The sequence below is a fragment of the Hemiscyllium ocellatum genome, chromosome 2 (genome assembly GCF_020745735.1).
Source record: "Hemiscyllium ocellatum isolate sHemOce1 chromosome 2, sHemOce1.pat.X.cur, whole genome shotgun sequence".
Taxonomy (NCBI): Eukaryota; Metazoa; Chordata; class Chondrichthyes; order Orectolobiformes; family Hemiscylliidae; genus Hemiscyllium; species Hemiscyllium ocellatum.
In genome coordinates this window covers 90,684,173-90,698,141 of record NC_083402.1, presented here as the reverse complement: position 1 = coordinate 90,698,141, position 13,969 = coordinate 90,684,173, and the positions used below count along the sequence as shown (strand labels likewise).

Here is a 13,969-nt window from a genome sequence, read left to right as displayed (position 1 = left end):
GCCCTTAATTCCTTGCGAGATCAAGAATTTATCAATATCTGCCTTGAAGACATTTAATGTCCCGGCCTCCACTGCAGTCCATGCCAATGAATTCCACAGGCCTACCATTCTCTGGCTGAAGAAATGTCTCCTCATTTCCATTCTAAATTGACCCCCTCTAGTTCTAAAGCTGTGCCCACAGGTCCTAGTCTCGCCACCTAACGGAAACAACTTCCCAGCGTCCACCCTTTCTAAGCCATGCATTATCTTCTAAGTTTCTATTAGTTCTCCCCTCAACCTTCTAAACTCTAATGAATACAATCCCAGGATCCTCAGCCATTCATCGTATGTTAGGCTTACCATTCCAGGTATCATCCGTGTGAATCTCCACTGGACATGCCCCAATGCCAGTGTGTCCTTCCTGAGGTGTGGGACCCAAACTTGGACACAGTATTCTAAATGGGGCCTAACTAAAGCTTTATAAAGTCTCAGAAGCACATCACTGCTTTTATATTCCCACCTTCTTGAGATAAATGACAACATTAATCACGGACTCAACCTGCAAGTTAACCTTTAGAGAATCCTGGACTAGCACTCCAAATCCCTTTGTACTTTGGCTTTATGAATTTTCTCACCGTTTAGAAAATAATCTATGCCTGTATTCTTTTTTCCAAAGTGCATGACCTCGCATTTGCTCACGTTGAATTTCATCAGCTATTTCCTGGACCACGCCCCTAAACTGTCTAAATCTTTCTGCAACCTCCCTACTTCTGCATACTTCCTGCCTGTCCACCGAACTTCATATCTTCGGCGAACTTCACCAGAATGCCCCCAGTCTCTACATCCAGAGTGTTAATATATAAAGTGAGCAGCTGCAGTCCCAACACTGAACCCTGCAGGACACCACTTGTCACCGACTGCCATTCCAAAAAAGAACCTTTTATCCCAATTGTCTGCCTTCTGTCAGACAGCCAATCGTCAATCCATACCAGTAGTTCACCTCAAACACCATGGACCCTCACTTTATTCAGCAGCCTTCCGTGAAGCACCTTATCAAAGGCCTTTTGGAAGTCTAGGTAGATAACATCCACTGGGTTTCCCTGGTTAACTTTAACCTTCTTGTTACCTCTTCAAATAATTCTAACAGGTTTATCAGGCACGACCTCGCCTTACTAAATCCATGCTGACTTGTTCTAATCCAACCTTGCACTTCCAAGAATTGGCATGGCGGCTCAGTGGTTAGCACTGCTGCCTCAGCACCAGGGTCCCAGGTTCAATTCCAGCCTCGGGTGACTGTCTGTGTGGAGTCTGCATATTCTCCCCGTGTCTGCGTGGGTTTCCTCCGACAGTCCAAAGATGTGCAGGTCAGGTGAATTAGCCATGCTACATTGAACATAGTGTTAGGTGCATCAGTCAGAGGGAAATGGGTCGGGGTGAGTTACTCTTCAGAGGGTTGGTGTGGACTGGTTGGGCTGAAGGGCCTGTTTCCACACTGTAGAGAATCTAATCTAATCTTAGGAATCTCATCCTTAACAATGGATTTGAGAATTTTACCAACAACCAAGGTTAGACTTATCGGCCTATGATTTTCCAACTTTTGTCTTGATCCATGCTTGAACAAGGGGGTTACAACAGCGATTTTGTAATCATCTGGGACTTTCCGTGGGTCCAGTGACTTTTGAAAGATCATAATCAATGCCTCTGCTATTTCGTCAGCCACCTCCCTCAGAACCCTCAGATGTAGCCCATTGGGGTCAGGAAATTTATCAATTTTTAGACCTTTTAGCTTTTCTAGAACTTTCTCTTTTATAATGGCTACCATACTCAACTCTGCCCCCCCGATTCTCCTTAATTGTTGGGATTTTTCCTCATGTTTTGCACTGTGAAGACTGACACAAAGTACCTATTAAGTTCTTAAGCTGTTTCCTTATCTCCCATCATTAGCTTTCCAGCATCAATTTGGAATGGCCGAATGTCTACTTTTACCTCTCATTTGTTTCTTATATATTGAAAGAAACTTTTACTATCGTTTCTAATATTACTAGTTAGCCTACCTTCATATTTGTTATTCTCTGTTTGTTTTTGTAACGTTCCCAATCTTTTGTTTTCCCTGTGCTCTTGGCCACTTTATAGGCTCTCTTTTTATTTGATACATTTCCTGACTTCCTTTGTCCACCCAGATAATCTTTCTTTGCTTTGGGATGAGTTTCTGTACTGTGTCCTCAATTACACCCAGAAACCCCACTGCCCTCCCCACTAGGTTTCCTTCCACAGTCCAAAGATGTGCAGATTAGGTGGATTGGCCATGCTAACTTGCCTTGTACTGTTCAGGGATATGCAGGTTAAGTAAGTTAACCATGGTGAATGCAGGGTTTCAGGAGTGGAGTGGGAGCTGGGTCTGGGTGGGATCTCTTTGGAGGATTGGTGTGGATTTGATGGGTCAAAATGCTTCGTTCTGCACTGTAGAAATTCCATGATTCTACATTAACGTCAACATTTTCTGAAAGGAAAAATGTTCAAGATGTGATAATTAAATAGAAGTCTGGTGTGAAATCACTGAGTACCAAAAGCAAAATATAAGATTCTAAAAATTTGCGTTAAAATAGTAAATATTGGAAACGGTAGGCTTGTCAAGAAGTAGTTGTAAAGAGAGGATAAGAGTTAATGTTTCAGGCTGATGACCTTTCACTAAAATTGATCAGCAAGGTCCCTCTCTCAACAACCCCGCCCCCCCACCACCTCCCCCAACACCCTGCCAGACCAATAGTGCAGAGGTCAGATGCACATCATCTGAGATTTTCAGTGAGATCACCTGACAAATTGGGACTGTGATCTGAGATTTTCTGTTCGAATCATAGAAGTCCTACAGTGCATATAGAGGTCATTCAGCCCATTGAGTCTGCACCAACTCTCCGAAGAGCATCCCGCCCAATTCTCGTAGCCCCACACTAATCTTAGTTAACCCACCTAGCCTGCAAATCCATGGACACTACAGGGCAATTTAGCGTGGCCAATCCACCTAATCTGCACATCTATGGACTGTGGGAGGAAACCAGAGCACCCGGAGGAAATACGTACAGACCAGGGAGATGGTGCAAACAGCACTGGCTCCCTCCCCCCGCCACCCCAAAGCTGACCTCAGCAGATTCAGTTTCAAAACAATGTCATGTGATATGTATTCTGCACTCATAAAGGCAGGCAAGTTCTGCAAAGTTTTGCTTTGGTAATCCTCCTAAGGCCTGAGGCTTTTTTTTCTTGTCTCAGAAATATGGACGTAGGAAATTGCATTCATTCACTCCATCATTGCTATCCAGATATTTCAAGACTGATATTGACAGCAGGGGACCCTTTTGATTTCTGCTATAACTAATCTTTGAAAAGGGGCGGTATTCCTCTGTCCTTTGTCCTGTGTTCTCATTGGTCAAAGGAAGAATGTCTGATTTGCTTTTAAAGGGTAATTCTTCTTTAGCTGAGAGAAACAATCGTGGAGAAACTTTCCCCCAATTCCCTCTACCCTCATCCAATCATTTGTACCACCTCTACAGTTGCCCACTGTACCTGTAAGTCTCACAGAATCACAAGGGATCAGCATTTCAGTGATTTGCTAAGGCCGAGGAAATATTTTCTATTATTTCTAACTTGCCATTTGTTGTGATTTTTTTTCTGTCAGCCCCATATGAATGATAGGGTGTGCAGTTGAGATATGTAAAAACCCTATACTGCAAACAATCAGAATGACTAAGCTGATGAAAACATTGACAGCAAGTGTCATTGTTACATTTCTCAAAGGACAAGGTTGTTACAATCCATATGTGCAACCCCCACATCTTGGCAGGTGCATACAGCTTGAAGCAGGCAGCACCATTATAGTGGACCCCTTTGGAATCTGGACCAGCAGGCGGCAGGTCAGGGTGACCCTCAAAGTGGATGCCAGTGGGAACATCCTGCATCCGCCCTCCATAAGTGGGACCAAACCTGCAGGAGGTCAGGACACATGGCATCATTGATGCAGATGGACAATCCAGAAAGGCTGACAGCAAGCCAGATGCCACACCCAGATTCCTGATGGAAACAGTTTGCGTTGCCAAGCTGCATTACAACTGCAGCATCCCTGCAAATGGAGTTCAGCGCAGATACATCTGGTCATGGCCAGACCGGTCTATCTACTCAAGGATGGACTTCCTGTTTGTGTCCCACACGGTCTCAGTCAGATCCACCAATATCATGCCATTATTTTTCTCTGACCACTGTCTCCTGCTAGCTGACTGTCATCTACAGGATGGACTGGCAAGGGTATGTCGAAGCTGAATGTGAGATTGTTAACCCCAGAAAACATTGAGGAACTCAAAAGGGATTTCACAGGTTGGAGAACCATGAAGCCCTTTTTTGGAGTCTCCAGTGGACTGTTAGGAAACAGTCAAGGGGAACATAAAAAGGTCTTTTATCCTCAAAGATGTTCAGAAGGTGAGAAAGAGATGTGTTAAACTGTCCAAGCTCCTGAAAACCATGCAGAACCTACTTCTGGGAGTTGATGTCAAGGAGGATCTCCAGAGGTGAACAGCCAGCAAGCTTCATTCTTTACCTCAGAGGCCTCCAAGATAATCTTCTGGTCCAGGTCCACATCTTGGAGCAGGATGAGACGAGCTTGCATTTCTTCTTCCAGAAGGTACAGAAGGAGAGCTCTGTGCTCATCAGCCTGATGGAAGAAAATGCCATTGCAATGTTAGGTCAGTCTGAAATTCTGAAAATCAGCAAATCCTTTTATGTCAGTCTGTGTGACATGAAGCCCACAAACAGCACCGCCTCCCAGTTGTTCCTGTTCTCTATCACAGAGTTCTTAGACAACAGCGTGTGGGAGAAGCTGGGCTAGCTGTTATCTCTGGATGAGCTGATGAAGGCCCTTGAGTCCTTTTAAAAAAAAACACCCAGAAGCGATAGCTTACTGTTTCAGTTGTATTCAGGTTTGTGGGCCATTGCCAGGATCTGCTAGAGGTGTATGCTTCAGTCAGGTAACATGTGCGATTCCATGAAGAAAGGTACCATCACCTCATCTACAAGCAGAAGGGGGACAAGGAGGAAATTAGAAATTGGTGTCCAATTTCACTGGTGAATGCAAACTACAAAATCCTGTCTAAGGTCATCGCCAACCATGTCAGGCAAACTGGATTTGGTGAAGGCCTTTAACAGGATATCGCATATCTACATATGAAATGTGCACTGGGGAGGGAATTTGTGCTTGGATCCTACTGCTCTACAGCAAAGTTATTAGTGGAGTCTCAATCAATGGTGGGAATAAGAAAAGCTTCCCGATCATATCTGGAGTCAGGCAGGGCTGCCCACTCTCTCCTGCCTCATTTGTACGTTGTATAGAGCCTTTTGCTGAGGCCCTCAGGAAGGGTGCGAGCCTGAGGGGAATGTTTATTCCAAGCAGTGAAGGCCTGTAGGTCAAAGCCTCCCTGTACATGGGTGGTAGAGTCATAGAATCATAGAGTCATAGAATCAGGCTATTCGACCCAACAAGTCCACACCGACCTTCTGAAGAGTAACCCACCCAGACCCAAACCCTTACCCTATTACTCTACATTTACCCCCATGAATGCACCTAATCTACACATCCCTGAATACTTTAGGCAATTTAGCATGGCCAATTCATCTCACCTGCACATCTTTGGATTTTGGGAGGAAACTGGACCACCTGGAGAGAACCCATGCAGACATGGAGAGAATGTGTAAACTCCCTGCAGACAGTCACCCGAGGCTGGAGCTGTGAGGCAGCAGTGCTAATCACTGAGTCACCAGAGTCATAGAGTCCTACAGCAGGGAGACAGACCCTTTGACCTGGTCCATGCACACTAACCCCATTTCCCTGCACTTGGCCCATATCCTCCTAAACCATTCTTATCTACGTATTTGTCTAAATACATTTTAAATGTAGTTAATGTACCTCCCTCAACCACTTCCATTGCCAGCTCATTCAATATGCGTACCATCCTCTGTAAAAACCTCAGGATCCCTTTTATTCTTTCCCCTCTAACCATTATCTGATGCCCTGTAGTCCTCGATTCCCCACCCTGAGAAAAAGATTGAGTGCATTCACCCTATCCAAGCCTCTCATGATCTTATACACTTCTATAAGATCCCCCCTCAGCTTCCTACGCTTTAAATAAAATAGCCCTATCTTGTCCAACTTCTTCCTATAACTCAGACTGTTGAGTTCTGGCAACATCCTTGTAAATTTCTTCTGCACACTTTCCAGTTTAATACCATGCTTCCTGTAGCAAAGTGACCAAAACTGAACACAATGCTCCAAGTTCAGCATCACCAACTTCCTGTACACTTGCAATATGACTTCCAAACTTCTATACTGTGCAAAAAACTTCTTCACTGCCCTGTCTAATTGTGAGTCCACTTTCAGAGTACCACGCACCTGAACTCCAAGGTCCCTCTGTTTCACTGCACTCCTTAAGGCCCTATCATTCACCATGAAACTCCTACCTTGATTTGACTTAACAAAATGCAAGACCTCACACTTTTCTGTATTCAACTCCATTTGCAAAATCTCGGCCCACTTCCCCAGCTGATCAAGGTCCTGCTGCAATTCCTGATAACTTTCCTCACTATCCACAATACCGTCTATTTTAGTGTTATCTGCACACTTACTAATCTTACCTTGTACATTCTCATCCAAATCATTGATATAGATAACACAGAGCAATGGGCCCAGCACTGACCCCTGAGGCACTCCACTAGTCACAGGCCTCCAGTCCGACAATTATCCTATGACTATTACCCTCTGCTTCCTACCATCAAGCCAACTGTGTATCCAGTTTGCCAGCTCCCCCACGATTCTATGCAATCTAACCTTCCAGAGCAGCTTACCATGTGGAACCTTATCAAAGGCCTTACTGAAATCCACATAGACTATGTCTACTGCCCTGCCCTTGTCAACCTTCCTGGTCACTTGTTCCAAGAACTGTAAGAAATTTGTGAGGCATGATCTCCCACGCATAAAGCCATGCTGACTATTCCTAATCAAACCCTGTCTTTCCAAACGCATGTATATATTATTTCTCAGAATCGTCTCAAGTAACTTAGCTACCTCAGATGTTAGGCTTACTGGTCTATAGTTCCCAGGCTTTTCTTTGCAGTTTTTCTTGAATAAGGGTACAACTTTCGCTACCCTCCAGTCTTCCAGGACCTCACCCGTGGCTAACAATGATGCAAAAATATCAGCCAGGGCCCCCACAATTTCTTCTCCAGTTTGGAGGGGCTGAGAAATGCACAAAATCTTGAGAGAAGCACATTGCCAAGGTGAGGCGGAAGCTGGTCTTTTAGAAACACCACTCCTTCTCCAATGCAGATATCAGGCACTCCGCCTATTGTTGTACTTGGCACAGGTCTGGCCCATTTCCCGAATCTACGCTGTTGCAGTCACCTAAGTCACCTTCCACTTCACCTAGAGATCGAAGATGGACCAGGTCTGGAGGGAGTCCATTTACAAAACTCTGGATGGGGAGCAAGAACATACCCAACATCACACTCATCCTAATGGCCACCTTTGTGTGTGGCTGCATCAAGCTGTGCATAGAGCTAAATACGCAATCACCGTGTCACTTTGTACTGAGATTCTACCTGTCCCCATTCTACGCATCTAAATCTTAATTATCGCATCATACTAGCTTTCCCCTAGTTGTTGCTGAGGGGAAATGAAATTATTCAATTTGACAGCAAGTTTAATAAAGCAGAGTGTTATTTATGTGAGGAGAGACTGCAGAATTCTGAGGTGTAATGAATGCTGGAATTCTAGCTCATGAGTTACTATAGTATGCACGTACGATGAGTGATTAAGAAGGCTCATGGAATACCATCCTTTCTTACAACATGAATTGAACATAAAAATAAGGCAAGTGTGCCTCAGTTATACAGGTCATTAGTGAGACCCCCATCTCAAATGCTATGTGCATATTTGGTCTCCTTATCTGAGGAAGGTTGTAACTGTGTTGGAGGCAAGTCCAAGGAGACATACTAGATTAAGAAAAGATTGGACAGGCTGGGCTTGCTTTCACTGAATCCTACAAGAGTCTCGGATGAAAATCACATGGGCGTATGAATGTGCTGTTGCTGACCAGAGTATAATTAAAGTTAGATACTCAGACTGGAATTCTGAATCTCTTTCTAAATGCAGGAGCTGGCAATTTTGTTATGACATCACTTAAAACAAAAATACACTTAACACGTATCACTGAAAGTCATATGATCCTTGTATAAGAATTGTTAGTCATGATTGCTCAATCATTACGTTTTGCTGGGTTTATGGAAATTGTTACTTGAAGAGTGAATAGATTCCACTGTAACTGACCATTTGTTTTGCCTTTGCTAGGATTCTGGAGAGCAGCCTACTGAAAATCTTGCTCTTCAACCTGGACGAACAATGGTGGCCGCTGGATACGCACTGTATGGCAGTGCTACTCTAGTAGCGCTCTCTACAGGACAAGGTGTCAACTTCTTCATGTTGGATCCAGTATGTAGTTCATGTTGATCAAAGAATTATCACCATTTCTGATCTGATGCATATGTGCAAATATTTGTAACAGTTGAATGAACCAGAATAACATATTGCACCATAATTACTTTTGCATCATTCTGTGATTGGAAATCAGGTAAGTGTATAAGAACGCAAGTTACTTGTGAGAGTAGGACGACAATTCAGGTTCCAAATAAGCATTAATAAAGAATTCAGTGAAAGAAAATACTGTTTATAAGGTGCTGGAAGCATGAATGTAGAATTGGACCTCATACTATCCCACAATCTTGCATTGGAACACAACAAACAAATTAAAATATTCTTGGTTAAATCAGGATGCATTTTTCCACACTTTCTTTATACTTCCATTTGCTTTCCTTGTTGTTTCTCCCATCATAAACAACATGCATCACTATCACTATCACCAGGAGATATACAAGAAAGTATAATGAAACCTGCAGCTAATTTCCTGCCTTTTCTATGAGTAGACGTGAGGATATGCCTGAATGCAAACTACCTCCTCCCCAAAAGATTAATCACATTAGTCTTTAAGCATTCTGCTTCCTTCTTTATATTACATTTATTAAGATGGGCTAAAACCCTTACTGAATATTCATTTCCCATTATTCCCAAACTACTTGCAGCATACTGCCATTTCTTTTTCAATGGCCAATTGCTGAATGTCCTAATCCGTATGTTCATACTCAGTTGGCTGGACACTTGGTTTATGAAGCAGTGCGATGCCAACAGCATGGGTTCAATTCCATCACTGGCAGAAGTTACCATGAAGGACTCTCTCTCTCAACCTCACCAGAGATTTGGGTTGTCCTCAGGTTAAATCACCACCAGTCATCTCTCTCTCTAATGAGAGAACAGCCCTATGATCTGGCAAGATTATGGGCAACACAATTCAATGTTCATGTTAAGGCAGGGGTAAATAGATTCTTTTGGACCAGGGAATTAAAAGTTATTTGAATTAAATGTTGATGTGGAATTCACAATGCAAGCAGATCAACAATAATCTTATTGAATGATAGTGCAGGGTTGAGGAGCCAAATGGCCCACCCCTGCTCCTAATTCCTGTGCTTATTTGTTCTTACTAAACAGGCTATAAGGAAATTTTAGATTTTTTCACCCACTTGGATTGGTGGGGGAGGGATGCCTTAAAAGTGAAGTTTCCTCAAGTGCTGTGGAGTTTTGTGAATGTGCATTTGACATCAATGACACTCTACTTGTGTAAGGTGTGGATCACAAAAGGTTAGTATGCAGATCCAGCAAGTAACTAGGGAGCTAACAGAATGTTATTATTTATTGTGAGGGGAATTGAATGCAAAAGTAGGAAGGTTGTACCTCATTTCTTCAAGATAATGTTGAGATCACATCTACAGTACCGAGTAAAATCTTGGTCACTTCTTTTAATAAAGATTGAAAATGCATTTGAAGCGTGTTATGAGAAACTTTACCAGACTGATAACTAGAATAGATGGGTTATCTTAAGCGAAAAGGTTAGACATGCTTAGATTCACTCACGGACTGTGCTTTTCCAGCACCACACTCTTCAACTTATATTCACTGGAGTCTAGAAGAGAAAAAAGCAACTTGAAATTGAATCATATTGAATTGAGGGCGGCACAGTGGCTCAGTAATTGGCACTGCTCCCTCACAGCACCAGGGTCCCAGGTTCGATTCTAGCCTCGGATGACTGTCTGTGTAGAGTTTGCACGTTGTCCCTGTGTCTGCGTGGGTTTCCTCCGGGTGCTCCGGTTTCCTCCCACAATCCAAACATGTGCAGGTCAGGTGAATTGGCCATGCTAAATTGACCATTGTATTAGGTGCATTAGTCAGTGGGAAATTGGTTTGGGTGGATTACTCTTTGGAGGGCCGGTGTGGGCTGGTTGGGCTGAAGGACCTGTTTCCACACTGTAGGGAATATATATAATATCTGCGAGGTCTTGACAGTTGGATGTGGAGAATCAAGTAATAGGCATCACTGTTTAAAAATCAGTTAAAGTAGAAAGGAGGCTTTTTTTAAAAATCTGAGAGGATTGTAAGTTTTTGGAACTCTCTCCCTCAGATGTTAGTTGAAGCAGAATCCTCAAATATTTTTAAGGCAGCAATGTATTAATGCTTGTTCGGCAAGGAGGTTAAGGGTAATCAGAAGTAGGTTGGAATGTAGATCTGAGGGTACAGTCAGATCAGCCAGGATCCTGTTGAAGGGCAGAATATGATTGAAGAGCTGAAAGGACCAAGGCACCTGCTCCTTGTTCATCCATTCACATCAATCAGTGCAGAATAAAATTTAAAACCATGCATAAATATGAAGCATGCAGCCTCATTGTGATATTTAAATTGCCAGACTGCTTCCTGGGAACAGGTTAATCGCCCACTCATGCACCAAACCCCAACAAGTCTCCATTGGGAGATTGGTTAGGTGGGTGTTGGAATTCAGATTTCCAAGACTTCAGTCATTTATCCAAATTTTTTATGGAGCTTAAATTCTTTTTACCTTTCCTTCCTCCCCATGACTCCTACCTGCACCACCACCACCACCTTGGACAAATCATCAGGCAAAAGTCACTGTGAACAGTTGAAACAAACAATGAGCATTCAACAAGGTACTGGACGATGCCAACTAGATACATCACAATGGCATCACAAGAAGAAGACAACATCCTCAGGAAAAGAAGAGGAAACAGAGATAAAAAGGACAAAATGTTAAAAGACAATGGGTTCCCTGTTAATTTGTGGTTTTCTTTTTCAGCTATAAGTGAACATTCGCTGAGGCATTCTGGCACCAAATACATATTATCATGTCTTATTTCTGTTGCATATCTTGTCAAACAAATCCTAAAACTAATATTTATTAAAATACATAACACCAATTAAAATTCTCTTAGTTTCATATGTTTTTGAATAATTCTGTCAGTGGTTGAACAAATATAAATTCCATTCAGATTAATTACAATCAGTTAAACCCAAAAGAACAATACAAACCTTAATTACTACAAGTTCCTGGGCTATGATTCTATCTAACTAAAACCACTATCTAACTAAATTCTTGACCACTGTTATAATTCTCTTCTTTTATTTAGGCTGTAGGTGAGTTTATTCTTGTGGAAAGGAACGTGAAAATAAAGAAGAAAGGAAAAATATACAGTCTGAATGAGGGTTATGCCCAATACTTCGATCCTGCACTCACTGAATATATACAGAAGAAAAAATTCCCGGAGGTATGAATTTTTAATATGCTTAAGCGAAATTCTAGTAATTTTTCAAAATACAAAGCTAACAGTTCAAATCGATTAAGTCTGGCCAAAGCGTGTATCTACTACATTTGAAAACAACTCTACTCATTTCTAATTTTTAGACCTTTTCTAACAGTCACATGAGATGTTATTTGTGACATTTGATGAGAGCTGTTTCAGTACTATGGCTGGGCAGAAACCTAATGGGAGGGATCAAAGGATTCTGGGAAATCATGGACACCAATATGAGAGCAGTCGACATGTTGGAGAGGACAGGTTTGGAGATAGGTGTGAGTTTAGAAAAGAGAGGGGTCAAGGTAGCGAGTCTCTGACAGAGACTCAGCAAGTTGCTCTTCAGGACAGGGAGCTGCAGGCTAGAGGGAAGGGAAGATGATATTTGCCAAGCGGGCAACAGTACCTGCAAAGTGACGTGGGATATGGCATAGCATGGACGGGAAGGAGGTCATGCAGGAAAGAGGTTCGTCCACATTCAGAAACATTCTGACATCAATTGGAGGAAACAGGGAACCACATTTGGCATGGTCACCTCATAGTCAGGAGTTGGAAGGATAAGTGGGCAGGAACAAGTTCATTAGACAGTGTGACAAACTCATTCATTGCAAATCTTTTAGAGACATGGGCCAGGAAAAGAATAAGGATGTTGAGATTGCTGGAGATCAGATAACTACTCAGTTTCTTCTGCCTCAACCTCCCACAATGTCTTAGTGTAGTTTCTGGTTCTGCAGCCAGAATGGAGGGAGCTTGCTAGGCAGTGAAGTCCATTGGACCGGACGTTTGATTAGACGACCTGGGGGACATTGTCTGGATGAGCCAAATGGACCTGCTTGGTTATAACTTCCAAGGAGTACCACCTGGAGAGTGTCCTGAATGGAAACTTCTGAGAGAGCTGTGTCTGGTTCTTCTACTGGTTGGTCCATGTGAAGGGTAGAAAAGTGTGGTGCTGGGAAAGCACATCAGGTCAGGCAGCATCTGAGGAGCAGGAGAATCAATGTTTCGAGCAGAAGCAGATGCTGCCTGGGCTTTTCCAGCACCACACTTTTTGACTCTGATCTCCAGCATCTGCAGTCCTCACTTTCTCCATAGGAAGAATGGCCTTTTAAGAAGGTGCAGGTGATAGATGCTGGTCCATTGACGGAAATCCATTGAGTAACAAGTTGTTCTGGGAGTGGTGGATGGTAAGCTGGGGCTAGAAACCGACGTGATAGACACTATAGTTTTGATAAGGCATAATGAAAAATCCTGATAGACCTCGTAGTGATAATTCCTTCAAAACAACTCGGTGCGACTTAGATTTATCTACAAAAAAAGTCATGAGATTCTGCCTTTAATGTTTAAATTATGCAGTAGTCTGGTTATCTCTGTTTCTACTTCACTGCCATACATTTGGTGGAAGTGCTTTGAAAGTCCAATTTAGAGATATTAAATTTATACAACCCAGGTGGTATTCCTTGGAAGTTATGCCCAGGTAGGTCCACTTATATCAAGCAAGGAGACTCTTGGCATGGCTGACTCATCCAGACACAAATGCCCCCAGGATCGTCCAATCAAACCTCCAGTCCAATGAGTTCCACTGCTTGGCAGGCTCCCTCTATTCTCGCTACAGAACCAGGAATTACATTTGGTGAGGCTACAGTAAAAAAAATCAGGAGCTGCTCAAGGAAATTACTGCTGTTAGTGTGGATAAAATAATAGTTCAGCCCCAACTGTACACTATGGAAGGATGTGAAGAACTCAGTGAGGGTGCAAATGAGATTTACTGGAATGTATCAAGATTCAAGTTCTGTGAACAAATGTAATTAGAGCAGAAAATATTAAGGCAAATGGGATACATATGTTTAGATTCATGAAATGTTTTGATAGAGGAAATAAATAATTTGGGTGGCACATTGACCAGATTAGATATAGATTTAATGGCAAAAGAATTAGAGGCAACATAAAGAGAAGAGGTTTCTGCTGTGAGTTTGGAATGTGGTGTCTAAAAGGGTAAAGTATGGAAGTAAATTCAGAAAATCTTACAAAATCAACGTGAAGAAGAGCACAGGCACGATAGATAAAGTTATCTCCTTTTGTGCTGTATCATTCTATGTCAGTCTATGAAAGATAATCATTCAATTCAATAAAATGAGATGAACTCAAATGAATGGATGCTTCCTGTTGTCAGTATGGCATACCAGAAACTTCTTGAAGAGAGAAAACTTGA

The 13,969-nt window shown here is 42.5% G+C and overlaps 1 protein-coding gene across 1 annotated transcript in view; it reads left to right on the top strand.

Moving 5' to 3' along the window:
* LOC132828283 (fructose-1,6-bisphosphatase isozyme 2-like) overlaps positions 1-13,969 on the top strand; it is a 48,792-nt gene that overhangs the window by 16,157 nt on the left and 18,666 nt on the right. Inside the window, exons 4-5 of the mRNA XM_060845260.1 lie at positions 8,360-8,500; positions 11,596-11,733. Of these exons, the coding sequence (XP_060701243.1) occupies positions 8,360-8,500; positions 11,596-11,733 (279 nt within the window). The remainder of the gene's footprint in view (positions 1-8,359; positions 8,501-11,595; positions 11,734-13,969) is intronic.